This window comes from Monodelphis domestica, chromosome 1 (genome assembly GCF_027887165.1).
Source record: "Monodelphis domestica isolate mMonDom1 chromosome 1, mMonDom1.pri, whole genome shotgun sequence".
Taxonomy (NCBI): Eukaryota; Metazoa; Chordata; class Mammalia; order Didelphimorphia; family Didelphidae; genus Monodelphis; species Monodelphis domestica.
This window is the reverse complement of record NC_077227.1, coordinates 694,392,168-694,417,642: the sequence shown is the minus strand read 5'-3', so window position 1 is coordinate 694,417,642 and position 25,475 is coordinate 694,392,168. Positions and strand designations below refer to the sequence as shown.

General features: G+C 48.0%; 2 protein-coding genes across 8 annotated transcripts; both read left to right on the top strand.

The window, feature by feature from the left end:
* The first annotated feature begins 408 nt into the window (after positions 1 to 408).
* Positions 409 to 10,268, top strand: EXOC3L1 (exocyst complex component 3 like 1). Of its 2 annotated transcripts, XM_001372647.5 has the most exons (13): positions 409 to 613; positions 1,217 to 1,377; positions 1,583 to 1,802; positions 2,821 to 3,442; positions 3,592 to 3,709; positions 5,077 to 5,202; positions 5,352 to 5,452; positions 6,011 to 6,121; positions 7,334 to 7,469; positions 7,569 to 7,691; positions 7,991 to 8,146; positions 8,287 to 8,411; positions 8,507 to 8,954. In XM_001372647.5, the coding sequence occupies exons 1-13, from the start codon at positions 568 to 570 to the stop codon at positions 8,697 to 8,699; spliced, it is 2,238 nt and encodes a 745-aa protein (XP_001372684.4). In that variant the 5' UTR covers positions 409 to 567; the 3' UTR covers positions 8,700 to 8,954. The 2 variants fall into 2 exon arrangements, with proteins under 2 accessions (XP_001372684.4, XP_056659835.1); XM_056803857.1 differs by lacking the exon at positions 7,991 to 8,146 and having other exon boundaries at positions 8,507 to 10,268.
* Positions 9,150 to 24,026, top strand: MATCAP1 (microtubule associated tyrosine carboxypeptidase 1). 6 transcript variants are annotated; one of them, XM_001372610.4, is made up of 7 exons: positions 9,150 to 9,281; positions 15,531 to 16,172; positions 16,513 to 16,656; positions 16,849 to 16,981; positions 18,122 to 18,427; positions 20,185 to 20,282; positions 20,619 to 24,026. In XM_001372610.4, the coding sequence occupies exons 2-7, from the start codon at positions 15,591 to 15,593 to the stop codon at positions 20,781 to 20,783; spliced, it is 1,428 nt and encodes a 475-aa protein (XP_001372647.1). In that variant the 5' UTR covers positions 9,150 to 9,281; positions 15,531 to 15,590; the 3' UTR covers positions 20,784 to 24,026. The 6 variants fall into 6 exon arrangements, with proteins under 6 accessions (XP_001372647.1, XP_007477203.1, XP_056659984.1 ...); XM_056804006.1 differs by having other exon boundaries at positions 9,168 to 9,254; XM_007477141.3 differs by having other exon boundaries at positions 20,185 to 24,026.
* Positions 24,027 to 25,475: the final 1,449 nt, after the last annotated feature.

The following is a 25,475-nucleotide window of genomic DNA, read 5'->3' as shown; positions in this document are numbered from 1 at the left end:
CCCCATTGCCTAGCCCTTACCACTCTTCTGCCTTGGAGCCAATACACAGTATTGACTCCAAGACAGAAGGTAAGGGTTAAAAAAAAAAAGGGAGTCAGCCAGATTTTGATGGCCACGGAGAACCCTAACTGGCCATGATGCTGCTTCTTTCCAGGCATAATAGACTGTTAGATGTGACTATATTTGGCACAAGTGTTATGCTAGGCCCTTACTTCATGGTGAGATACCAGTCTAGAGCTGCCACTCAGAGCCCCCCCCCCCCCCCTCGTATATCTAGATGATATGGATCATCCACAGGGCATTTCCCAGAAGCTCTAGTGTCCACCCTTCCATGTTCAGTCCCTCCTCTACCCCCACCCCCCCAGCACATACTCCTCCCTCCCATATCCTGAATAGGCTGGGCAGGAACTGAGCTGCCCCAGAGGAGCCTGCCTAGAGAAGAATCAGCTTTGGCTTTTAAGCTGAGCTGAATTTCCATAATCAAGCTTGAACCATCTTCCCAGCCCCCAACATCTAGGCTCAATTCCAATCCCAGGGCTAGCTCCCACCTTCACTACTGCCTGAGCTATGGGCATGGATACTGAGGAGGAGCAGAAATCTGGAGCCCCCCAAGGTAATGGGCCGACCTCTCTGGGGGTCACTCTGGGATGGATGGATAGATGGATGACCTCAGAGAGAAGCTCCAAACACCTGGAGCCAGCCTTGGTGGGTAGCAGAGAGCAGGTATTGAGGTTGTTTTCCCAGAGATTGGGAATTAGCCACTAACCACCCAATAGAAGCGGCAAAGGCCAGTGGATGGAGGATGGGCTCTAGAGTCAGAGAATTGGGGCTTTTAGAGGCCATGCTACTGACTAGCTATGTGACCTAGGGCAAGTGCTTTATTTGACTTCTTGAGGCCTCAGTTTCTCATCTGTAAAAGAAAGGGCTGAACTAAGTAACCTTTTAGTCCTAAATACTATGATAGTTTGGTTTCTGTTATGGTTCATAACAATATGGTATTAAAAGATTTAGAGAGTATAGAGACCAGACTCCCTTCTCAGCATTAGGGGAAACTAGGAGTGGTTAGAAGAATCACTCAGACCAGGTCAGGGCCTCAGCTTCCAGGAGCCAGGAGCCAGTGACTTCCTGTCAGGGACAAGGGAATGGGAAGCAGCTGTGGCTGATCACTCTTCCTGTCCTCCCCATCCCCCTTCCCCATTTCCATCCACCTAAGCAGAGTCTGAGTGGCCAGAACTAGAGAAGGCCGAAAGGCTGGCCCGAGGGGCAGCCCTGAAATGGGCCTCGGGCATCTTCTACCGACCTGAGCAGCTGACCAGGCTGGACCAGTACCGAAGTCGGGAAGCCCAGAGAATGTGTTCCATCGAGTCCCGAATCAAGGTGTGGGGTAGGGAGAGACTTGAGTTGGACTCCCTAAAAGTCATTATCCATGCATCCCTGGGTCCAATCATTCCCCTTCTGTCCCAGGGCTCCCACAATTCTGCCAAAGGACTGTGCCCTACCTCTAACAGAATCACCTTCTCTTCTCTGCCCCCTCCATCTCTCCCCCACCTGCCACTGACCCCCACAAGCTCTCTCCCCACAGTCTACGATACAGTCATACTTGGAGAATGTGCAAACAGGCCTTGAACAGCTAAGCCTGGCACTGAAGGAGGTCCAGGAGGCTCGGGAGGCCCTGGCTGAGGCCCAGGGGGAACTCAGGAGCCAGGCTGAGGCTGCCCACACCCTAGAGCCTCTCCGGGAGCTGGCTGATCAGCACGGACAACTGCAGGCCGTGACACTCTTACTGCCCCAACTCCGGGCAGGTGAGTAGACAGGAAGGGGTGGCATAATGCCCCCAGGCTGACATGGAAGAGACTTTAGAGTTCTTCTGGTCCAACACCCTTATTTGAACAGAAAAGGAAGTTAGAGATTAAGAGAGGAAGAGAGGTTAAATGATAGCAGAGTTCGGATGCCAATCCAGATCTTCTGAGCCCAGATTGAATATTCTTTCTATTAGACCATGCTGTCCTTGAGCTCCAACCCCAGTTAGGCCACTTGCACATTCCTAGAGCCCAATCAGTTGGTTTTCCAGAGCTAACCTGAACCAGGGAAGAGGACTCTGGGCTGTTAGAAAGTATCACTGAGCCTCAAAATGGCATTGTAAATTGGCTGTAAAGTTGGAAGAACCCTAAAGGTTAAATCATCCTTTTTGTTTTCTGCATAGTTTTTTTTAGTCCTCATGTAAGATTAAAATTAATAACCAATAGCTCCAAGCATTATATTTTATAAGATTTATTAACAGTCACTTGAAGTAGAACTAAAAAGACAAGAGTAAAAGCCCGAGTAAAGAGAGGCTTCCCCAGATGCGTTGGCACCAAGAGAAGGGCGAGGTCACACACAAACTTTATCTCCAACACTAAGGACCTACTGTGAGAATGAAAGTGGGATGCTGGGAATTGGCGTCCTGGGGAGCAGATTCTAACTATACACTTACTTTCTGTAACAACTCTGAGACAGAAAGGCAGGGGCTAAGCAGATGGGCTTGTGACTCACCCAGAGTCACACAAGGAGAAGTATCTGAGGTCAGATTGGAGCCCAGGTTTTCCCCACTCCAGGCCTTGCAGTCTGACCACTGATCCACCTAGCTGCACCCATAGAGACGTTAACAAGTGTTTGCTAGACTGAATTTTACACTTGAGAAAAATAAGCACAGATAGAAGTGATATAAATTCCCCCAAAGTCCCGTAGATGGTTCAGAACAGGTCTAGAGGTCCACCGTGTTTCTGGAGCTCCCTTTCAACTTTTCCCCTAATCTCTTGCTTCCTGCTTTTCTATTCACAGTACCTGAGGCAGTGGCTAGAACCCAGGCCCTGATCCAGGGCCATGGATTTCTGGAGGCCTATGGGGTCCTACGGGAGCTGGAGCAGTTACGGGATGAGGTGTTAGACCTGCTTGGAGGACCTGAGCTGCCCCTCTTTGAGGGTCTGACACATCTTGGGGAGGAGCTAGGCCTAGCTGTGGGGAAGGCAGTAGGTTCAGCTCGGCAGTTGGCACGAGATGATCCAGCCCTGCTAGTAGCTGCAGTGCGGGTGGCTGAACTTGAGGAGCAGAGGGATATTCAGCTCCAGGCCTCATGCCCTGGGCGACCCCGGGCCTGGCGCCAGCGCTGCCTTGGGGCCCTGCGGAGGGCCCTAGAGGAAGCCTACTTTGAGGGGCTGGCCCCTACTCCCTCCGGCCTGGCCGGACACCTGGCCGCCCTTCGAGAAGCTCTGCCTGCTGAACTTGCCCTGGCTGAGTCCCTGGTGGCACCCTGCTGCCCCGTAGATTACGATGTGGTGAAACTGTGGGCCCACACCCTGCACCAAGGCCTCTGCCAACACCTGCAGAAACTTATGGACTGCGAAGACCTGGGCACCCAGGACATCTTCACCTTGTTGCACTGGGCTCTGCATATCTACCCAGGGTAGGGTCAGTGCCAGGCCAAGGGGGGAGAGGCGAGGCAGGGGGACACAGAGGGTGGGGAGGGCAAGTCCTAGCAAGGTTGAGGAGATGAGAAGGGAGGGAAGGAACCCCAAGTTTCTTCACGGCTGTCCTTTTTCTGATTTCCCTCAGCCCAGAGATGATGGGTCATCCTGACCTCAGTCCTGAGGCTGACATCTCGGACCTCCAACCTTTGCTCTCCCTGGAGGCTGTGGAGCAGCTAGAGAGCACTTACACGGAAAAGATCAAGGTGAGGGTTTGAAGAAATAGAATCCCCAGACAAAAGAGAAATTTCCTGACTCAATACAGTAGGGGAGACTTGCTGCTGCTAAATATTTCTTTGGCCTTCTTTTCTTTGAATTCTAGCAAAATGTTTTAGAAAAATGTCTTCTTGGGGACAATCCAGCTAGATTACACGATGGAAGGAGACTACCAAAAAGGTCACATGCTAGTGTTTCAGAAAGCAAGCTGGAGAACCAAAAAGAATGTGAGCTTTTGAGTTCAGAAGCCAGGGTTTGAAGTTTTCAGCTTAGTTTTCAGCTGTCACATCACTAGCTGCGTGACCTGGGACAGGTTGACTCCTCTTCCTTTTCTGAGCCTCAGTTTTCTAATTTTTAAAATGGGAATAACTGTGTCAGTTAGGAGGCTCACTGATTAAGAGCTGGGCCTAAACATAAGAAATCCTAGATTCATATCCTAGTCTTAAATCTTCCTAGCTATGTGACCCTAGGCAAGCTGTTTAATCCCAGTTGCCTAGCCCTTAGCACTCTTCTCTCAATACTGCCAATTCTTTTTTTTTAAACCCCTTTGATTCTAAGGCAGAAGAGTAATAAGGGCTAGGCAGTGTGATTTGTCCAGGGTCACACAGCTGGGAAGTGTTTGAGGCGGGATGGGGGAACCACAAGAAAATCTAATTGGGAAGCATTTTAACAAAATAAATACTATAAAATGCAGATCATTTTAACACATGGTTTTCTAAGTCAAAATGCTGCCACAAGCATCCTTCTGTGTGTGTGATTTTGGGGCCCCCATTTCTATCCGAGTTTCATACCATTGGCTAGTCTAATCTTAACCTACAGAAATATTCTGCATATATTATCTCCAAGTGGTCATCCAGCCTCTGCCTGAAGACCTCTAGAAAGGGGGAACCCACTTGCTCTGGCTCAATCCATTCTACTTTGGGAGAACTCACCTTGCTTGTTGCTGTTGTTCAGTTGTGTCTAACTCTTTGTCACTCCCTTTGGGGTTTTCTTGGCAAAAATACTGGAGTGGTTTGCCATTCCCTTTTCCAACTCACTTGATAGATCAGGAAACGGAGGCAAATGGGGTTATATGACATAATCTTATAAATATGGTCACATATAGGGTCCCATAGCCAATAAGTGTCTGAGGCTGGATTTGAACTCATGAAAATGAGTCTTCCTGACTACAGGTCCTGTGCTCTATCCACTCCATCATCTCACTGTCCTAATTCTTGGGAAATTGGTCTGGTCTTTTTCTTTCTGAAATATTTCCTCATAGAGGGAATGGGGGTTTACGTGTATATGTACACCCTAAATCCTCTTTATTGCACTTTTTTTCTGCCTTTTCTTTGTTCTTTTGATGGCCCCCACCTAGATAAGCATAGCAGAATGGCTGCAGAAGGCCCTAGATGGAGAGGTGGCTGAATGGTTCCGAGAGCAGGAGCCTGACATGGATCCTGAAGGTTTCTATCATTCTTCCTTGCCTGCTGTTGTTTTACAGGTATGTGCGTATGTGTGTGGTAGAGGACATGGATTGGGGGAAAGAGAAGAGAATTGTTTGAGGTAGAGGAAAATGCCAAGTATTTGTGCTTTGAAATACTGGCTAACAGTGTGCTACCCTGGGCCTTTCTTCCCCATCCTCACCTCCAGATCCTAGATGAGAATATCCGGGTGACAACCATGATCAGCTCTTCTTTGCAGGAGAGAATACATGGCATGGCCCTAAGGGAGCTGGGCATCTTCCTGAGAAGGTCTGTTCTACACCCTCCCACTCCCCCAGTGACATATACAATCTGTATGATCCCCCTGACTGCTAGTATAGAATCCACCATAGGCATTTCCAAAATGTCAAGGGTGAGGGCACTCTGAGGCAAAGAACAAAGGAGGTGATGTGACCCAGGAGGGAAGAGTACTGCCTCTGGCCAGATCCCACCTCTGAGGGATACTTACAACCTATGTGACCTTGGGAAGGTCATTTAAATCTCCCTGGACCAATTGGTTTCCTCATTTGTAAAATGAAGGGTTAAGACAGACCAGATGGCAATGATGCAAGCAGGCCCTTATATTTGCTTAGAGCCCAGGGATCCCTAATGAGAGGCAGTGGGGTGAAAAATGGGAGGTGGGGCTTAGCCCAAATGGCGATGGGGCTCCTGCATAAAGGATGGTGCTAGCTAAGCCACTGGTCTCTGCCTTTTCCTGGCTCCCCTGTGCCCTATCCTCCTCTCTCAGCCCTCCTGTCCCCAAAGTTTGACTGGCTAGGAATGGAAGCCATGGTGCTGGTCCTGCTCACCCATTCTTCCTGATCACAGCCTCCTGGAGGCACTGGAACATTTCTCTCAAGAGCACCTGAAGGATGTGTCTAAGCCCCGTCACTACGTGCCCTACCTGCTGGTCTGTCTCAATCACTACACTGCTTTAAGGTACTCTCTGCACAGAAAGATGGAGGAACTCTCAGAAAACAGGGCCACCAGGAGTGTGCTAAGGCCATGGGACTAGGGACAAGAGAGGATCTAGACATCTAAGGTGGTAATCTTTTGCCTAGTTGTGACTGAGGTTAATTCAAGCCAGCACATGTAATTTATACTAAATGCCTTCTTTGTGCTAGACTCTGAGATAACCAAAACAAAAAAGGTCTCTGTTCTCAGGGGCCTTTCATTCTACTGGAGAGAATGTGCTCTGTAAGGCAATTTGCTATAAAATCTCTTTAAGAAGTTTCAGTTTCAAAGGTTCTGGAGGTAAAAGCACTGGATTTTGGAGTCAGGGGCACTGGGTTTGAATTGCATTCAGCCACTAACTAGTTGTGTGATCTTGGAAAAATTATATTACTTACCTGGTCCTGTTTCCTCATCTGCAAAATGCAGGATTTGGATTAATGTCAGTTTCAGCTTTTAGGACTGGGCCTGTTAATTCCTTCTTAATAAGGCATTCTTATTCTTCCTTGATCTGGGTATCAAGCTAGAAAGCATATTCTTTCTCACAACCCTTTGAAATGGGTGATCAAGTAACTATCATTTTCATTTTTGTTTTTAAACCCTTACCAAATAATTGATACTGAGCAGTAAGAGCTAGACAATTGGGGTTAAGTGACTTGCCCAGGGTCACATATAAGAAGTGTCTGAGGCCAAATTTGAACCCAGGATCTGTCTTCTCCAAACTGAGCCATTATAAATTGCCATTTATCGGTTCCTTGTTTTCATTTTATAGATGAGGAAAGAGATGAGTTGGGAAGGAGCTTGGAGATTAGTCCATCCAACAACATTTAGTAAACATAGCTCCATGAGCCAGTCCCTGCATTTGGTAATAGGGATACCAAGAAAAAATATTAATGCATGGTTCCTCTCCTCAAGAAGCATCCATTCTAGTGAAGGAATAAACATGTACCCAGAGAAATAAAATATATGCTAAGTAACTGAAAATGATAATTCAAGCCCTACTTTGTGATTTATAGGGAACAGCCCAAGTTGTAAAGTACTTATACAAGGATACTCATAGAGTTGGTAGAGCTAGAATTTAAATTCCAATTCTCAATTCAGTGTACTTTCTACTGTAATCAGGCTATGTAAGGATGAATAATCCTTAAATCAATCCTCAGCCTCTCTCCTACTTTGTTTCTGCCCTCTCCCACCATGTAGTTCTTCAGTTTCCCTCTTACAGCCTGCCGGGGTGTCCACCCCCACAGGGGTCTCAGCCACCATCGAATCAGCCCTTGGAGACCTCAAGAAGAAGATCTGCAGACTGATCTTGGATGCTCTGCTGGAGGAGCTACAGGTCTGGGCCCAGAGCCATACCGCTACTCCCTTGCTCCCCACCCCTCTAGGGCCCGAGTTGGGTACAGTATAGGACCTAACTTTGCTCCTCTGCTCTCAGCCCCTCTTCGTTGCCTTGCCCTCTCGACAGTGGCTATCCAGCCTGGTGATGCTGGACAAAGTGTGTGAGCAGACAGCCAGCTTCTGCTCACGGTTCTCCAGAGTCCGGAGTCCCATGGCTCAGGTGCGACATATTAGCTGTTCATCTCTTAAGCAAGTGGTTAACCTATACAAACCTCACTTTTCCCATATGTAAAATGAGAACCAGATTCTAAGGTTCTTTCCAGCTCCAAATCCTGTCTGTGATTCCATGCTACCCCAAACCCAGTCTCTCGGGTTCCTTTCCCCCATTTCCTTCCTCATATCCATATGCGAGGATGTGTATGAGCTAGGAGGGGTTGGATCGAATTAGAGCCGAAGGGGATTGAGGGACCGCTATTATTCTCAAACTAAACATCCATCCCTTTCTCTGGGGACTCAAAGATGTTGTTATCGGAGAGTGAGCGCGCTGTGGTGCTGGAGTATCTTCGGGGCTTGATGCAAGGAAAACTTGTGTGCCGGAATTTGTCGGAGAGGATCCAGGCGTCAGAGCGCATGTTGCAGGACTCAGCCCAGCTCAGGGAGCTCTTCCTTGGCTTGGTGAGAGATGAGAGCACCTCACTGAGGGCAGCTTAGGACCACAACGCCAGAAGTTAGGGGTGCCTCAAAATTCCTCCTTGGAGCCTCGAATTCTCTGCTGATACCCAACCCCAACAGGCTGTGTCCATCATTTGTTCTAGGAACTAGAGGAGAACGTGCAGACTGGAGCAGTCCTGGGTGCACTGCAGGAGCTGTTTCGCCTCCAGGACCCAGGACTGCTCAGCCTTGAGGTATCCAGCTTCTTGCACAAATTCCCCGACGTGAGGTAAAAAGACCTTACTTTGGCTTGGAAGGGGAGGGGAGGGCTACCCTCATGTAAAAGGAGAGGATGTACCCTGCCCATCTTCCCACCTCTTTCAGCGAAGAGCATATCGGGGCACTCCTGGATGTGCGTGGAGACGTGTCCCGGGAACAGCGCCAGGCAGTTTTGGAGACAATGCAGGCCAACCCTCCTCCTCCGCCACCGCCCGAAGGCCACCGGCCACTCTTCAGCCTTGTGCCGGTGCCCTCGCCTACGCTGGTCTTCTGCTTCCCCGCGGGGTCTTGCTCCTGAGTGGGAAGCAGGGATGGATCCCTTCTAATAAAAGCCCCGGGTCGCCGCGGCTGAGTCTGTACAAGGGAGGGAGCCAGACAGCTCTTCTAACTCAATCCTCGTTCAGCTCCAGTCAACTGCAGCATCCCATGCCGGGTTGCCAAAGCCAGAGATACCAGGATGGGGACGGAGCTATCTATCTCCTAATGAGGGGGCGGGGCTAAATGCGTCTAAGGGCGGGATCATCGGCAAAAGGGTCGGGTTGGGTAGGGATGGAGTCGACGCATTCGCCAATCCTGTTCAGACCGTTTGCACCAACTCGCGAGGCCAGCGCGGTAGATATGCGAGCCCGTTCAATTCGAGGAAGCTCCGCGGTGGGTGGAGCCTGGGGCATGCTGGCTCCTCTACTCCCTCCTGTATCCCAGCCCTCGCCCCCAAGAAGTCCCGGAGGAATCCCACGCTTTTCGCGCAGCCGCGAAGTTGACGCGAGCACGTAGCGTGCGTGCATGCGTGCCAGCGTCGGGCTCCGGGCGGGAGGCCGGCTCGCGACTGCAGTGCGGACCCGAGGCAACGGAGGTAGACTGAGCCAGGCGGCACTGACAGGTGGGGCGGGGCGGGACTGGTAGGGCGGGTTTCGGGGCAGGCAGGGGCTGACGGAGAGTACGCGTCCCCTGACACCCCTACTCTCCCGTCCACTTCCTTCGGCACGGGGCCCTTACCCACCCCTTTCTATTTATTAGCCGGAGCTGTCCCCATTATTGGGTACCGACGGGCGCTCTCTTTGTGAGCTCCCCGGCCACCACTCGGCCTGGAGCCCCGCCCACTCAGGATTCTCGGTTCCTTATTGGCTCAGGGCTATTTTCCCTTGTTGCCTCGCCTCTCACCTTCCCCAGCTCCCATTGGTCAACATCGCGCCCCCTCGTCATCGAGCCCAGCTTTTCTTTTACGCTAACCTTCCCACCCCATTTAACTTACTACCTAGGGGGACCATAGAATAATGGGTCTGCTGGGGTCGGGGGCCAGGGTCACGCTGGGAAATCGGGCAGAAGCCTGCCCGCAGGAGGCTTCCCGTCTAGTGAACTGGCACAGTTTAGAGGACCTTTATATGTTGGTTGTCATGGAAGAGGACAGTTAAATGAAGCCTTCATGGGAGAGGTGGGACTGGAGGCCAGCCCCTTGATGTAGTGTAAAGAGCCCTGGTGATGAATTTGGGGGGAGCGTCTTTGAATCCTGGGTCTTCTCTTTACTAGCTTTGTGATTTGGGGCTGCGGTTTCCGTTTTGTAAAATGAGGAAGTTCTAGTCCTTTCCCACAGGACCTTTCCAGTTCTAAAGCCCCGAGTCTGGGATACGTACACAGATAAATGCATGTAAAGGCAAGAGCCATTCCAAAATGTTAACTATATATGGCTTATATATTATTATATATACTTATTTATTTATTGACATGTACAGCTTAGCTTTTCAACTATATTGTATGCATTCCTTGAAGACCGTGTTTTAATTAAACTATTAATAATATACCATATCAAAGTGCATTGAAAAGAGATAGATTACCAGTTATCCAATAAAATAATTGTCAGTAGTGGAAATCTGGCCTCAGATCCTAGCTATGTGTGATTTTTGGTAAGTCACTTAATCTCTGCCTTATTTTCCCTCTTCTGTAAAACAGGGAACACCTACCTCCCAGAGTTGTGAGAATCAAATGAGATAACATTTATAAATTGCTCAGGATGGAGCCTGGCACATTAGTTCCTACATAAATATTAACTATTATTATGCGATGGACAGTGTTGAAGTCAAAGTATATCCCTTCTTTTTATTAACAAAAGGTAAAATACAAAAATGGGAAGAGACATCCTCATAGTTTCAATGACTATTAAATGCTTTTGTATAACTTTTAAAATAGGAAAACACAATGGAGAGTAGGATAAAGAGGTTCTTAGTTGGGAAAGAAGGGATGTGCCAGAACAGAATACACACACAAAGACACTGGATTTAGGGAACTATATGATTCCAGTTTGGTGCCTAACTATTACTGTGCACACTTGGCTAAATTACTAATTATTTTCCTTCTCTGGGCTTCAGTTTCCTCATCTGTCAAATAAGAAGATTGGACTGGGCGATTATTAAGAGCACTATGCCAGTAGGCCCTTCTAATGCTAAAGCTTGTAGTTGAATACCAGTTGAGCAGAGCTTGAGTGTTAGGATGAGAGTCTTCTATTTGTATAGAAAAGAGTGCTAGTTCTGAGCCACATGAGTGGTTAAGTTCTGTGTGGGAAGGCATGTGGAGAAATAAAGGAATTGGGAAGAAGAAAGTGAGGTTTTGCCTTGCCAAATTTTTCATTGGGAAGTGATAGCAAGGTGACTAGGAAGAACATCAGTGAGATCATTTGTTTTCTTCAGAGAGACACTAAAATAAATAGAGATAGAGTCAGGAAAGATCAAATGAAGACCAAGAAACTGCAATGTCAGAGAAATCAAGAGATAAGATGCATTTAGTGCATGATGTCCTTTTTGTAGAAATCTTGGGATACTATCTGGGCCTCTGACTTCTGGGTTGCTCAGAACACATCCTTCTGCTCTCCAAACCCTAGCTCCATTTCCTAATTTGATGAAATCTTGACTCAAGATCTGGAGAGGAGCTGAGCTGTTGGGTTCTGGGGATTTATGGACTCCTTTTTCTAACAGCTGCCAGTTTTCCTGAATCAGCATAATAAAATCCAGAATTCTGTCATTAAAAACCTCTTGGATCACAGAATGCCCTCTGGGAACTGTGTTTCTTGATCTCTAAACATCTAAACTGGGCATACTGTAGGGATGTGTGAATAAAAGGGTTTGGAGAATCCCCCTTTAAGAATTCCATTCAATAAACATTTTTTAATGTTACCATGTGCCACACACTGGGTGCTACAGAAAGTATAGGTTATAGAATTTCGATTTGGGAGATACCATAGGGATCATCTATTTTAGCTTTCTCATTTTACAAGTAGGGAACTGAACCCCAGAGAGATGGGGAGGAAAGGAAGTTACCAGGGAAACTTTGGCCTCAAAGTTGGCCCTCAGCCAGTTTTTTTAAAATCTCCAGATATTAAGATTATTTGGCCCCTCCAGAAGTTATCTATTCTAGCTCATTTTCCTCTTTGGGCAGGACATAGTCTGCCAATGGGCTTTCGGGTCTTCTTGGGTTGGGAGAGGTCAGTTGTAAATCTCTTTGGTGACTTTAATACAAACACTGAGGACTTTTTCAATAGACAAGGGAGTAGAGACTTTTGCTAATTCTTAGAAATATTGGAAAGTTATGAGGGGATCCTTTCCTTCATACCCTTTTTTTTAAACCCTTGCTTTCTGTCTTATAATTTTTAGGAAGTATTGGTTCCAAGGCAGAAGAGTAGTAAGGACTAAGCAGTTGGGGTTAAGTGATTTACCCAGGGTTGCACAACTAGAAAGTATCTGGGGTCAAATTTTAACCAGGACCTCCCAATTCCAGGCTTGATCCTATCCATTGAACAACCTAGCTGCCTCTCCCTCTGTTCCCTGGGGACTTGGACCCATTCTCATCCATCTCCTTCCATGATGATTCCTATCTTTCTGAATAGTACTTCTCCCAACCTTGAAAGGCTGATGAAACCCTTTCCCCTAACTTGCACCTGGGCTCAAGAATACCTGTAAGGTCTTAGATATTTGGTGTCAGAAGACCTGAGATGATAATGATAATAATAATTAGCATTTATATAGTGCCTACTCTGTGCCAAGCAGTGTGCTAAGCACTTTACCAATATTATCTCATTTGATCCTCACAACCACCCTGGGAAATAGGCACTCTTATTAACCTCATTTTATAGTTGAAGAAACTGAGTCAGAGGTTAAACGTTCCACTGTACCACTAGCTGCCTCAATCCTATCTCCTTACTAGTTGTGGGACTGTGGGCAAGTCAGAATCCTCTCTAGGTTTCCATTCCATCCTCTGTAAAGGGAAAAAGTTGCATTAGTTTATCACAAGGAACTTTCCAATATTAAATCATGCTTGAGTTATGGTCATGACTACAGGATACTAATGTTATATGGTAGTAGTAGAAGCTCTGATAGACCCAAAAGGTGGGAATTTTAGTCCTTGTTCTGACATTTATCCTGGGTAATAAGTGTGTACATGTATATAGTTTTAAATGCTTATTTTCTGCCTTAGTAACTCTAAGACAGAAGGATAAGGGTTAGGCAAACAGGGTTAAATGACTTGCCTAGAGTCACATAGCCAGGAAGTGTCTGAGACCAAATTTGAACCCAGGTCTTTCCAAGGGCTACACATTTATTAGCTTGTCTGAGCATCAATTTATTCATGTATAAATGGGCATAATCATTGCATTACATACCTCACTAGGTCCTTGTAAAGAAAACACTTTGTAAACCTTTAAAGTATCGTATAACAACTGTTAGGCTTGTCATTGTTCTTTTTTTACCCTTCATCTCATCTTGTTCCATGAAATTCAGATTGAAATATAGGGGAGTGGAGAACAAGCAGCTAACTTGCTTCTTTTACATGTAGTATTCTGCAAACCATTAAACAGTTATGTATTAGGTGCCTACTCTGTGCCAGGCATGATATTTAGAGCCAGAGAGACATAGAAAAGCAAAGGACAGCCCCTGCTCTGAGGTCACAGTCTAATGGAGGGGACAATATGCAAACTTTATGTACAGATGATAAAGACAGAATAAATTGGGGTTAGCTTCAGAAGGAAGGCGCTATTTAAGGAGGATTGAGAAAGACTTGCTGTAGAAGATGGATTTCAGCTGGAACTCGAAGACAGCCTGGAGTTGAAGATAAGAAGGGTTGAGAGTTCCAAGCAGGAGGAGCAGCCAAGTGAAAACATTCAGAATTGGGTGATGGAGCATCTTGTTTGAGGAATAGCCAGGGAGGCCATTGTCACTGAATTGTAGACTAGACAGAAAGAAGTAAGCTGTGAAAAGACTAGAAAGGTTAGAGGGGCCAGGAAGTTTTCCAGGACTTTGAAAGCCAAATAGAAGATTTTGTAATTGATCTGAGAGGTAATAGGGAGCCACTGGAGTTTATTTAATAGGGAATATGGGGTGATATGGTCAGATCTATACAGGACTTAGGAAGATCAGTTTGACAGATGAGCAAAGGCTGGAATGTAGTAAGGAGGAAAACAAGGCGGGGAGCCAAACCAGCAGGCTTTTTGGTAATAGTCAAGATGTGAGGAGGGTGTTGGCAGTAACAGGAGAAAAGGGTGGTGGTGCAGGAGATCTCTTTAAGATAGAAACTACAGGACTTGATAACTGGTTGGATGTCAGGGTCGTGAGAGAGTTTTTGAGAGATCAAGGATGTGAGCCTGGATGATTGTGAGGATGGTGAAGTGGTACCCTTGACAGTGATAGGGAAGTTAGGAATTGGGGAGCATATGGACCAATTGACATTTTTGCTATTGAATTAAAGTTTGGAGCTGTTGCTTAAAAGCATCTTCAGGATAATGCCAATAGCAGAAAGGACATCAGGATGACAGAGATGACATGTACTTTAGTTCTACATGGTTTCAACTTCTTCCTTTATGTGTTTATATCATGAAAGTTTCAGGCACTATTAGAATTCTCTAGAGTGACTCCTATGAAAAAGTCTTAAATCTCCATAGATCAATGTTATATATGGGCCCAGTTAGGGACAGTTGTATTTATGATTATGCTGTTTGTTCAGTCCTGAAAAATCAGTCCTAATTGAACTGGGCACAGTAATCCTGTATTTGCTTTTCCTGGCTCACAGGGCTGTTGTGAAGAAAGCACTTTGGAAACCTTTGTAAGGCATTAACGGAATGAACAGCACTGCAGGCCCCCTCTCCTGCAGAGCCCTTCTGCACCAAGTTGTCCCATGGATTCAATCCCCTAAACCCCGATGGCAGAAACTGCTCAGAGGAGGAGCTGCTCACAGCTTTTCTTTCTGAGGGACAAGATGCATTTGGTGAAGTCTTCAGCAGTTACAGTTACAAAAAAAAAAAAAATCTGACCTTTAACACACTTAATGACACCCCCTCCTCTCAAATAAAGTAATGAGAACTATTGCATTAGTGGTAATGAGAAAGACACTTTCTGGAGAGAGACTCCACCAAATAATACTAATAATAATGTGCCATGTTTTCCAAGGAATTTGACAAATATATCATTTTGTCCTCATATCAACCCTGGGAAGTAGGTGCTAGTATTATCATCCCTGTTTTTCAGTTGAGGAAACTGAGACAGATATTGAGCAGGAGTTGGGGAAGTAAGGGGGGGGGGTGTCTTCCTTCAGAGGCTTCAGGACTCAGACTTCAAGCTTGAAATCTGGAGAATGCTAGAAGACGGAGTTGTTCCCTTGGAAGGTCACCTGGGGACAAAAATCCTAGGCCTTAATCCTTCAGTAATTGATTGTTTCTGAACTTCCTTTCTCATTCTTTCTTTCTTACACTGTATTTTCTTTTACTTTAAGTCAAAAGAGCATGTATTACATACCTACCGTATGTAGGTGCTAGGGATTCTGATATAAAATAGGGCAGTAAATTGTCATGTCTTTTCTATTTTTCTATTACCAAAGATAATGCTATAGCTAATACCATACATTCAGTTTCTCAGTCCTCTTTGTATGCTAAGGACACCAGCCTAGATCTTCATTTATGAGTCTTTCACACCTTTTCTGACAGTAATCTGCCCCCCTTCTTTTTCTCATGATAAACACCCGATTCTCCTTTCCTTTCGTCTTCATCATATTCCCTGACTCCATAACCAGTGTTTTTCCTACCATGTCACACTGGATCCTGCTGTGCCTTTCCTTCTTTATCTCATACGCCTCATGTCATTTTGTGTCCCCACAGGCCAGGATCACGGGCAGAGGGGGATCACACACGTAGATGTGACCCTTCACTGAAGGCAGGATGGTGCTGGACTCGGGGACTCAGGCCTATGAGCAGGCACCCCCTTCCCTGTCTGTCAGCCCTGCCACCGTTTCTGGAGTGGGGAAGATCTCCAAACAGAATGGGCCACGACTGTACTCCTCTACCCGGCCACCCCTGTCAGCCCCCAGCTCCCGGAAGTCGTCCCTAGTCGTCCCAGTAAACTCCAGACCCTCTGTGTCCCAACCATCTGGCCTGGCCTCTTCCCGCCCCAAGGTCACAAGTTCGAAGTCTGAAATAAGACGATTCTCCTCAACCTCACTGAGTCATGGTCGGATTCGGCGTAGTGAGAGCACCTGCTCAGTTGGAGGGTACAGCAGCAAGGGATACCTCCGGGCTGCCTCTTCCCTACCCCATATTGCTAAAAGCAAGGCAGAGGAAGCTCGAGCAATTAGCAAGAGCCCCTGCCTGCTGGTGGCCTTAAGACCCAACAACTTGGAGCAAGAGCGAGACCGGTTCTTTCAGTCAAGGTACACCTATAACCCGCAGTTTGAATATGAGGAGCCGATTCCTGCTGCCGTGTTGGAAAAGTACAATGAGGCCTCGGACAAGTTCATCCCCCAGGTCAGGGAGCCAGGGACGCCCCGCTGGGGCTCCCCGCCCCCGTCCCGGCCCCCTTTCCCATTGGTTTGTCTGGCCCCTTCTCCCCGGTGTGGTGGGTTGTGTGGAGCTGGAAGGAGCTCCTGCTCTGTCTCCCCTCTCTGCCTCTCCCCTGTCCCCAAAACCCCAGCAGCTTCTTTCCTGTCCAGCCCTTGTCCTGAGCCTTCCCTACCCCTGCTCATCCCTGTCTTACCCTCAGCTTCATGCTGAATGACTGCCAGCCCTCTGGCCCAGGGGGAAGCCCAGGCCGAGGCCATGGCTAGGAAAAGGGTGACAGCCCCTGGCGGCGGGGTGTGTATGGCAGGCGGTGAGGATCATTGAAGCTGTCCTGGAGAAGTATGGCACCTATGAGCAATTCGAGGCAAGCACAGGAGGCCAGCTGCTGACCAAGTGCCAGATCTGGTCCATTGTCCGGAAATACATGCAGAAGGAGGGTTGTTCTGGAGAGGTGAGCTGGAGGATGAGCCACGGGAGGGCCCAGATACTCACTGGACGAATCCATCCAAAATGTGGGTGTCCCAGAGAGCGGAGGTTGGGTGGGGAAGCCTCATTGGGCCCACGGGGACTCTACCTCCACATCCTTGTTACTCACCGTGAGTCATGGGGAGCGCTTAGGCCCCTCTCTGCCTTCCCCCCTCAGGTGGTGGTGCAGCTGAGTGAGGACCTGCTGTCCCAAGCAGTGATGATGGTGGAGAACAGCCGCCCTACGCTGGCTATCAATCTGACTGGGGCCCGCCAGTATTGGCTGGAGGGGATGTTGCGACATGAGATAGGTCAGGATGAGGGGCTGACCCTCCAGGCTAGCAGGAATACTGTGTCAGGGGATAGAGAAGGCCTGCACTGGTCCAGGGGAGGGGGGAGGAGGGCAGAGGGAACAGACCCAAAGGGGAAATGGGGAGATGGGGAGCCCTGGAATGGAGACAGAGGCTTTGGTGGGAGGTGGAGCTGGGTAGAGGCTGGGTATAACTGGGATCGTGGGGGAGGGATCTGGGGGAGTAGGCCGTGGCCCAATAATCTCACTCCCTTTATTTCTTCCCCTCCTTCCCTGAGGACGGTCCCTCCCAGGAATGAACAGCTTCCCTCATCCCTCTTACTCACAGAGGTAGGCAGGCAGAGCCCTTCCTAAGGGCCCGTTTTCTCCTCTGCCAGTCCATTCTCACCCTTCTGGGCCTTACCCTCTTCTCACTAACTTTTTCTCTGGCTTCTTCCCCATCTCACTTGGCTGGAGGCAGGGGGTACTGAGATCCGGCCTGGAGCTAGAGGAGAACCCAGGTGTCCCACCTGCCTGGCTAGAGCCCCCAACCCTTTTTGATTATAGAATACCCATGGTTTTCTCATGCCATCCCTCCCCTCTCCCCCACAAAAAGCTCCTCCAGAGGATATAGGAGGAAGCTCCCAGAGGGTCAGGGCTGGGGATGACTCTGTGGTGAGAACCATCGTGGCCAGGCTGGCCATGCACACAAAACTTCTTTGTGGAGTGGTGGGAAAGGAGGAGTATTTCTTCTGTGAATTGGGTGGGGATGGATGGGCCTCTGCCTGGGTTCACTAATCACTTTTCCTTTCCTTCTGTCTCTTCTCTTGAAGAATGCTGTCCTTCTGGACATGAGATGTCTGCAGAGAGACTGTAGTGGGTGGGGGCAGGATGAGCATGTCTGGGAGGGAGGGAGGGAGGGTTTGTCATAAAGGCTTGGCAGAGTGTGTGCTGGGCTCATGACTGCCTCTCCAGCATAAATGTCCGTGAATCTATGCGAGTATGAGTGAGCGAGTGTTTCTTATGTGTGGCAAGTGTGAAGGTATGCAGGGGCTGAAGCTTGGCAGAGGGAGGGCTGTTGTCTGCATTACTTCTGGGGGAAGCGGGGGAGGGGGCTTTCCTTGGGCTGTGGCCCCCAGCCCTCCTTTTTCCCTCCTTGCAGGCACCCATTACCTTCGATTTATCAATAACACTCAGCAGCCCTGGAGCACCTCTGATGGCCGGCGGCAGTATGGGCTGCGGCCTGCCAACCCCACGGAGGAGGGGCTGGCCAGCCTGCACAGCGTGCTTTTCCGAAAACAGCCCTTCCTATGGCGGGCAGCCCTGCTGTACTATACTATCCAGCGTGCGGCTCTGATGTCCTTTCGCCAACTCTTCCAAGACCTCGCTCAGTATGTGCAGGACACATCGGTGCGCTGGGAGTACTGCGTGAGGGCCAAACGTGGCCAGACAGATACTTCCAAGCCTGGTGAGGTTCCCTGGAACCTCTGTCTGTGTTCCTCAAGTACCTCATGCTTCTAGAACTATAGAATATGAGAGCCAGAAGGGCCCTTTACAGATGGGGAAACTGAGGCTCACAGAGGAAAAGTGAGTTGCCCAGGATCACACAGTGAGTTTGTAGCAAAGATGAAACAAAAACCTGGGTCCCTATGTCCCTATTGAACCCATTCTCTAAGCTCCAGTTCTCAAATCTCTATTCCCACCCTCCTCCCCCATTTCCCTCGGGTTACAAGCAGGCCATATTCCCAAAATTCATTTTATAAATAGGTTGCATAGGACTGGAGTCACCTTTCCTCCAGGCAAAATGCCACACACAAGGTTTAGGTCCTGGCTCTGCTGCTACTAACTCACATGATGTTGGGCAACTCTTTGTGGGCCTGGTCTCTTCATATATAAAATAATCATTATAGCGGAGAGAGAAAGCTCATGACTTGTAAATATTATGGGAGGACGCCATAGAGGTGTCACTGTCCTCATTTTACAGAGGGTTAACCTGAGTCACAGAAGGGCAAAGTCACCTTTTCCTAACTGTAAGGGTCTGGTGGGCACCATGCAGCACTCCCTGGAGTGCACTGTAGCATGGGGGAGGTGATCTCCAAGATATCCTCTGATTCTAAAACTCAGACACCCTGGGCCCATCTGGGATGAGGTAACTGCTTCAAGGTCTGACAAGTCAGGTAGACTCCCCTAAAGGTCCAGGCAGGGAGGAGCTGGAGGCAAGGAGGGTCCTGACTTTCCCAAACTTGGTGGAGACAGAAAGGGGGAGGGAGGAGATGACAAAAGCAGGGGCGGTCCCTGGCTGGGACAACTGTAGTCCAGGGATGTCTGTTAGCTGTGGGTGGTGCACCTTTTGGATCTAATGAGTCAGGTCTTTGGTCCATAATGGGCCTCTCACCTCCGCAGCCCTCCAAGATTTGGGGATGGTAAGACATGGAGTTGGGGCCTGAGTAAGAAGAGCCTGTTATGTCCTTATCCCAGAGAAAAATGTAAGAGAGGGCATGTGGTGGCGCCCCAGAGAATGCCTAGTGTACCTCTCCCAATTTTGGGGGCTGGCAGTATCAGTGCCAAAGCTCAGAGCCTTCAAACTCGGGTGTGACCTGGGCATTCCACTCCTCATCAATTGGCCTGACCTCCTTATGGACCTTTGTATTTTCTTGTCAAGATTGCTTGGATGCATGAGGACTTCCATCACTGAGCTACCCATGCTTAAAGGCCTGTTATACAGAGGAAGGGTCACACAAATTCTGTTTGGCCCTATGGAGCAGTGTGCAGATTTCGATTCATATCATAATATAAACTGAAGAGGTAGCTAGATGACTCAGTGAATAGAGAGCCAGACCTGGAAATAGGTCCTGAGTTCATAGTTGGCCTCTGACATTTCCTAGATGTGTGACCCCTGGACAAGTCACTTAACTCTAGTTGCTTGGCATTGACTGCTCTTTTGCCTTGAAACTGATCCCTAGATTCCAAGGTAAGGGTTTTAAGAAAAGGAAAAAAAAAGGTTAAACTGTTGAATGATGAGGGCTGTTCAAAAGTAGACATGGTCTACCCTGTCTTCAAGCTAAAGACTGGAAGGCCCCTTCTCAGGGATATTGGAGAGTGGATTTTTGCTCAGATAGGAGTTGGACTAGACTTCGGAGGTTCCTTCCTGTTGAGATTCTGGGATTGAGTGCTTTTCCGCTCCCTCAACGACCGGAATCTCTGAATCTCTTTCCACCCTTACAGGCTGTTTCAGTAAGGACCAGGTGTACTTGGATGGCATCCTCCACATCCTCCGGCACCGACAGTCTATTGATTTCCATATGCTGACCGCTTTGGGCAAGGTGAGGCTGGCTCCATGGGAGGGGGCTCCATCTTCTCCCCTCAGGGCAGCCCAGGGGCCTTTCAGTGTCCAGCTCCTTTCCTGGCATCCCTGGGTCAGGACTCAGACCAGTCCTAGCATCAGTCGAGTGGGCCTGGTGAGTATGTCTGAAGCTTGTCTGTGTGTCACTGGCCTTCAAACCAGAGAGAGCTGCTAGATCATAGTGCAGAGAACCAGAGGATGAGGGTCCACATGCTAGATGAGCCATGGTCTAGCCAGACAACAGGAGGCAAGTCTCTTGGCTCTTCCCTCCTGGGTGACCAAGGTCCCTATGATCCTCTCCTCCCTCCCCATCCAGGTCTCTTATGAGGACGTGAATCAGCTTCAGGCCCATGGAAAGCTGGAAAAGACACGAATCCCTCACTTCATGCAGGACTTGACACGTTACCACCAGCAGCTGGAACACATTATCACCACCAACCGCTTGGATGATGTCCAGCTGGACAACCTGCTGCCAGATTGAAGAGCTGAGAGTGGGGGTCATGGGGTGGTGGGGTGACTGGTCAGCTGGCTGGCCAGGGATCAGAGGAAAGGACGACCAGTAATGGACAGCTGCATGGCAAACACTTCCATGCCCTAGCTATTGGACAGCCTGGGGTAATGGCTGCATAATATATGCTAGAGGCCCCTCTGGTAGGGAGCTATAGAGTGTCTTCCAGCCTAGGACAGGAGGGGAATTCCTTCTAAAAGGTCAGAAAAATATAAACTGAGGCTGCCCTGTCGAATAGAATGAAGACATTCCAGCAGGGATGAAAATTTGGCCTGGCTTAGTGGGAAAGGGAGATGGAGCTAGCTCTGAAAGAGGGTGTGCCTATGGGGAAGGAGAATGGGGTGTGTGTGTGTGTGAGGGGTGGGAGGGAGGGGGTGACTCTTTGTGCATGAGACAAGTTCAATAGAATTCTGGGATCTCAGTTAACCCTTCACCTTCAATCCTGTACTCCTCCCCCTCTGCTGGCAGTGGCTGACACCCTCCCTCAAACAGCAATTCTAGCCTTTTGGTGCTCTTAGCCCCCTTGATGTCTACCTCTTGCTGGGCTTTCGTATGTTTCCCTTACCTAGCCAAGGCCCCAGTATTGCTGCTCACCTTGTGGATGTACCCTCCTCCCTCTTACACTCTCCTATCTGCCCTTCCACACTTTGCTGTCGGACTCCAGGTCCCCTCTTTCTCCCATGCCCAGCATTTGTACATCCCCAACCTCCTGCCCATATACTCAATGAAATAATTGAAAGGGCAAGAGAGGATGGCGTCGATAGGGATGGGATGCTGCCCCACTGATCCATGGACCCCAGCAAATCGAGCATTGACTAAATATCCTCCATGTACAAGGTCCTATGGCCATCCCTGAGGGTAGATAGATGAGAAAGAAGGGTCCCTGGCCTCAGCCTAATACCGGAGCTGTGACGTGCAGACACATCTGACTGGGTGAGACGTGAGGGGGCACAGGGTGGCCCTGAAGACGCGGTGAAGGCCAGTGGTGGCAATGGTTTCAGGCATTCCTACCTCTCCGGGTCCCATAACCTGGCTGGGCGAGGTGTGCGGGGAATGAGGCTGTGTGATCTTTGCTCCTCTTCCCCGCTGGCCTTTTTCCTGCTGCCACCTCAGGCTTAAGGGGGAATTGCTGGGTTCTCCTAGCAGGGTTGTGTCGTTCCCATTCTCCCTACACATACTTAGTTTTAGGGAAAAGTTTATGTGAGTCCCAAGAGCCTATCTTGGGGGGGGGGGGATTGTAGGTCACTGTCCTGAGCGTTATGGAGAGACTGACCTGTGTGCTTGAGCCCTGGCTTGGTGAAAAGATGACTCCTAGCCTCAGAGCTCCCTATTTTTAGAGGCAACCCAGCCTCATCTCTCCATTCCTGAATTTATGCACCGGCCTGGGTTTTAGCAGTGCTTACAGGTCTCTGGTGGTACATTTGTGAACTAGACAAAGTTGGTGAGTGGATAACACTATAAGTGGGTTACTTTTGAACCTTTTGGATACTGAACCCACAAGGGAATTGATGGATCTGTGGCAGCTTGGAGAGGCGTATGTATGGGCCAAAGCAGGTCTTGGTCATCAGCCCCATTTTGGTACTTTTTAATCAGTTATCTGAATGAAGGCAGTCAATTGTGGATAATGTAAAGTAGGGAGGGATAATTAATATAATGGGTGATAGAATCAGGATAGCAAAAGGCTCAGGCAGGCTGAAACTAATGATGGAATTGTACATGGATTCATTTGTGCAAAATCCTGTGCTGGAAGCTGGGGCTATTAAGATGAAAAACTGCCAATGAGGTGCTCGCAGTCTGATGGTGGCAGGGGATGAAGGGGAAGTCTGCGTCTGATCTATTTATTTATTTTGCACATTTTACCTCACAGGGTGCTTGTGAGGAAGCACTAGGTCTTCACTTGTTACGGAGATGGGGACATTTAACTTACTCAACAAATGCATTGAGGATGTTACTGACCACCTCTGTGATGCTGTCCAATCTCTTCTGAGACTTAGTTCCCTCTTCTGTAAACTGAAAGGATAATGTTTTAGGTCCGTGACTTTTAGAATATGCCCAGACTTTGGGCACCCTGTTCAGATACAGGGGCCGATGGTGGCTTTGGGGTGGCAGCAACCAGTCCCCATTTTGATGTAATCAGCCCAGAGTATTAACCCACACGAATATAGTATTTACAGTGCTTTCTTCCAGGAAGATAAGGAATAAGAATAGCACCCCCATTTTAGAGATGAATGGGAATGGAAGCAGTATATCAGTTTTGTTTTACAGATTTGTATCCAGGTCCAAATAGGGAAAGTGACCTCCAAGTCTATTCACTGTGTCAGAGGCAGGACTAGAATTCCTTCCACCCTCTACAGACACAGCCATCACCAAAGCAAGCATTGCATGTTGCCTTTTTTTCATAACATTTTCTAGCTCAGAAGTGTCTGTGGTATTTGTGTTGATCTGATTTCCTTTGGATATATGTTAGAAGATGGGCAGGAGACCATTGAGACAATGTATAGGCCTCGAGCCCCATTTCCATTGCCCTCCTTTATGTACCTCACCAAAAATTGCCTTTTTTTTTAACCATTTCCCCTCCCCATCACAGGAACCTGAAATAGTGATCAGACTATCCAGGAGCTCTGGTCACTACTGATATTTTAATCCCCTCTGGAAGAAGCCTGACCTGTGGCTGTGGGTACAGGTCAGACTTCAGGAATTGCTTGGTTCGGGGGCTTGGAGATGGGAGGCTCTCCTGTAGTCCCTTGGTGAATGTAGGCGCTTCTCAGCATCTGTTTACTCATCTGTAGAACAAGGGCTTTGGACAAGGCCCCTTCTGCCTCTGAAATCCAATGATCCTCCTCTTCCAAAGGCAGGTGGAGAGTGTGGATCAGAGCCAAGTGGGTTGTTTCCCTGGAGGCTCATCTTGATGTCCCCCATAGACACTTCCCTCTACCCTGGGCCCAGACAGCTACCCTAACAGAGCCTGTATGCCTGGAGACTCCTATTATTTACTACTGTTCTAGAAGAGGAGTGGAGGCTCAGGTGCTGCCATGAGATTCACTTTAACTGAACATATATTGTGCCCCTACTGCACAGGTCAGGGTTGGAGGGACTACTTGAACTCTGTGTATGTTGTCTGTAATTGAAAATGATTTTTCTCTCCACTTCCTTATTTCTCTTCCCAGAGAAAGGAGGGGCTAAAGGAGCTTTGGAATAAAATTATTTTTTATCCTACAGGCCTTTTTCTGGTTTTTTCATGTTTCTGCGATACCGTTTATTGTTACCTCACAGTCATTTCATCTGTACCTGTAGATCAAACCCTCCCTTGCGGCAAAAACAATGATGAAGAAACATCTAAGGGAGTGGTGGCAGTGTCTGTGATAGGCTCCCCAAGTGGCCCTCCACTTCTTTCCTGTGAAGGAGCTACTAATGTTACATGGAACCTTCACAGGGTGTTCTGTTATTCCAAGTCTGCCATCCTTCTAGTGCTGTCTTCATTTACATGGTTGTAGTCATGGTGTGTTTTCTCTTAAATCCCATGTTTCTGAATACATTCATTATTTCTTATTGCACGATAATATTCCATTGCATTCATAGACCATAGTTTGTTCAGCTACGCTCCAGTTTATAGACACTGGCCCTCTCCAGAGGGCAACAATGCTGCTTTGAATATTATGGTGTATATTGGAACATTGTTTCTGTCTTTGACTTTCTTGGGGCATAGATCCACTAGTGAGTTCTCTGGGCACAAAGGTATACACAGATTAGCTCCTTTAAAAAAATCCAATTAGCAAGCATTTATTAAATTTCTTGCGTGCCAGCACTGGGCTAAGCTGTGGTAATACAGATGCAAACAGGAAGAGAGAGTTTTTGCCCTCAAGGAGTTTACAGTCTAATGATGGGAAGGGGGGAATGGAAGGGTTAGTACCTCATGGTAGAGAAATACTTGAGAGTCAGGAGTGCAGCCTAGAAAGAAATGAAGACATGATGGGCCTTCTTAACATCCTTCTTAAAATGCATGTCCTGGGAGAAATCATGGAGCAGAGGGTACTTCCAGAATAAGAAGTCTTGGGATGAGTGAACTCTGAATGAATAAATAGATTTCTGTGGTATGGTAGAGAAGGTCTGGAAAGCCAGGAATGCAGTTTCGAAATGAATTCCAAATTGACATCTGGAACAGCTGGTCTGCTTCAGAGTTCCACCACCAGTAAGAGCGTGCCTTCTCCTACTATGACTTTTTCCATTTTTGATCGTCTTTGCCAATTTCTATGGAATGTGATGAAACCTCGGAGTCGTCAATGTACATTTCTCTTATTAGTGACTCAGGACACGTTTTCATGTGGTTCTTTATATTTTGCAGTTTTTCTTTTGAAAACTTTGTCCTTTGACCACCTATCTTGGCTCTGGTCTTGGAAATAAGAGATTGGATAGAAGCACTCATTTGAGAGGGAGAAGGATTAGGTAGTGGAGGAGCCAGTCTCCAAAAACGAAGGAGGAACAATCACTTACCCTAGGCAACTCTATGCCAGTTGCAGAGAAGATGCCAATCTACATTGGTAAGAGATTATAGATTTCAATTTGGAAGAACCTTCAAGGCCATTGAGTCCAATCCCCTTCATTGCACAGATGAGGAAACTGAGGCAAATGGGGTTAAATAACTTGCAGATGGTTACAAGAGAGGCA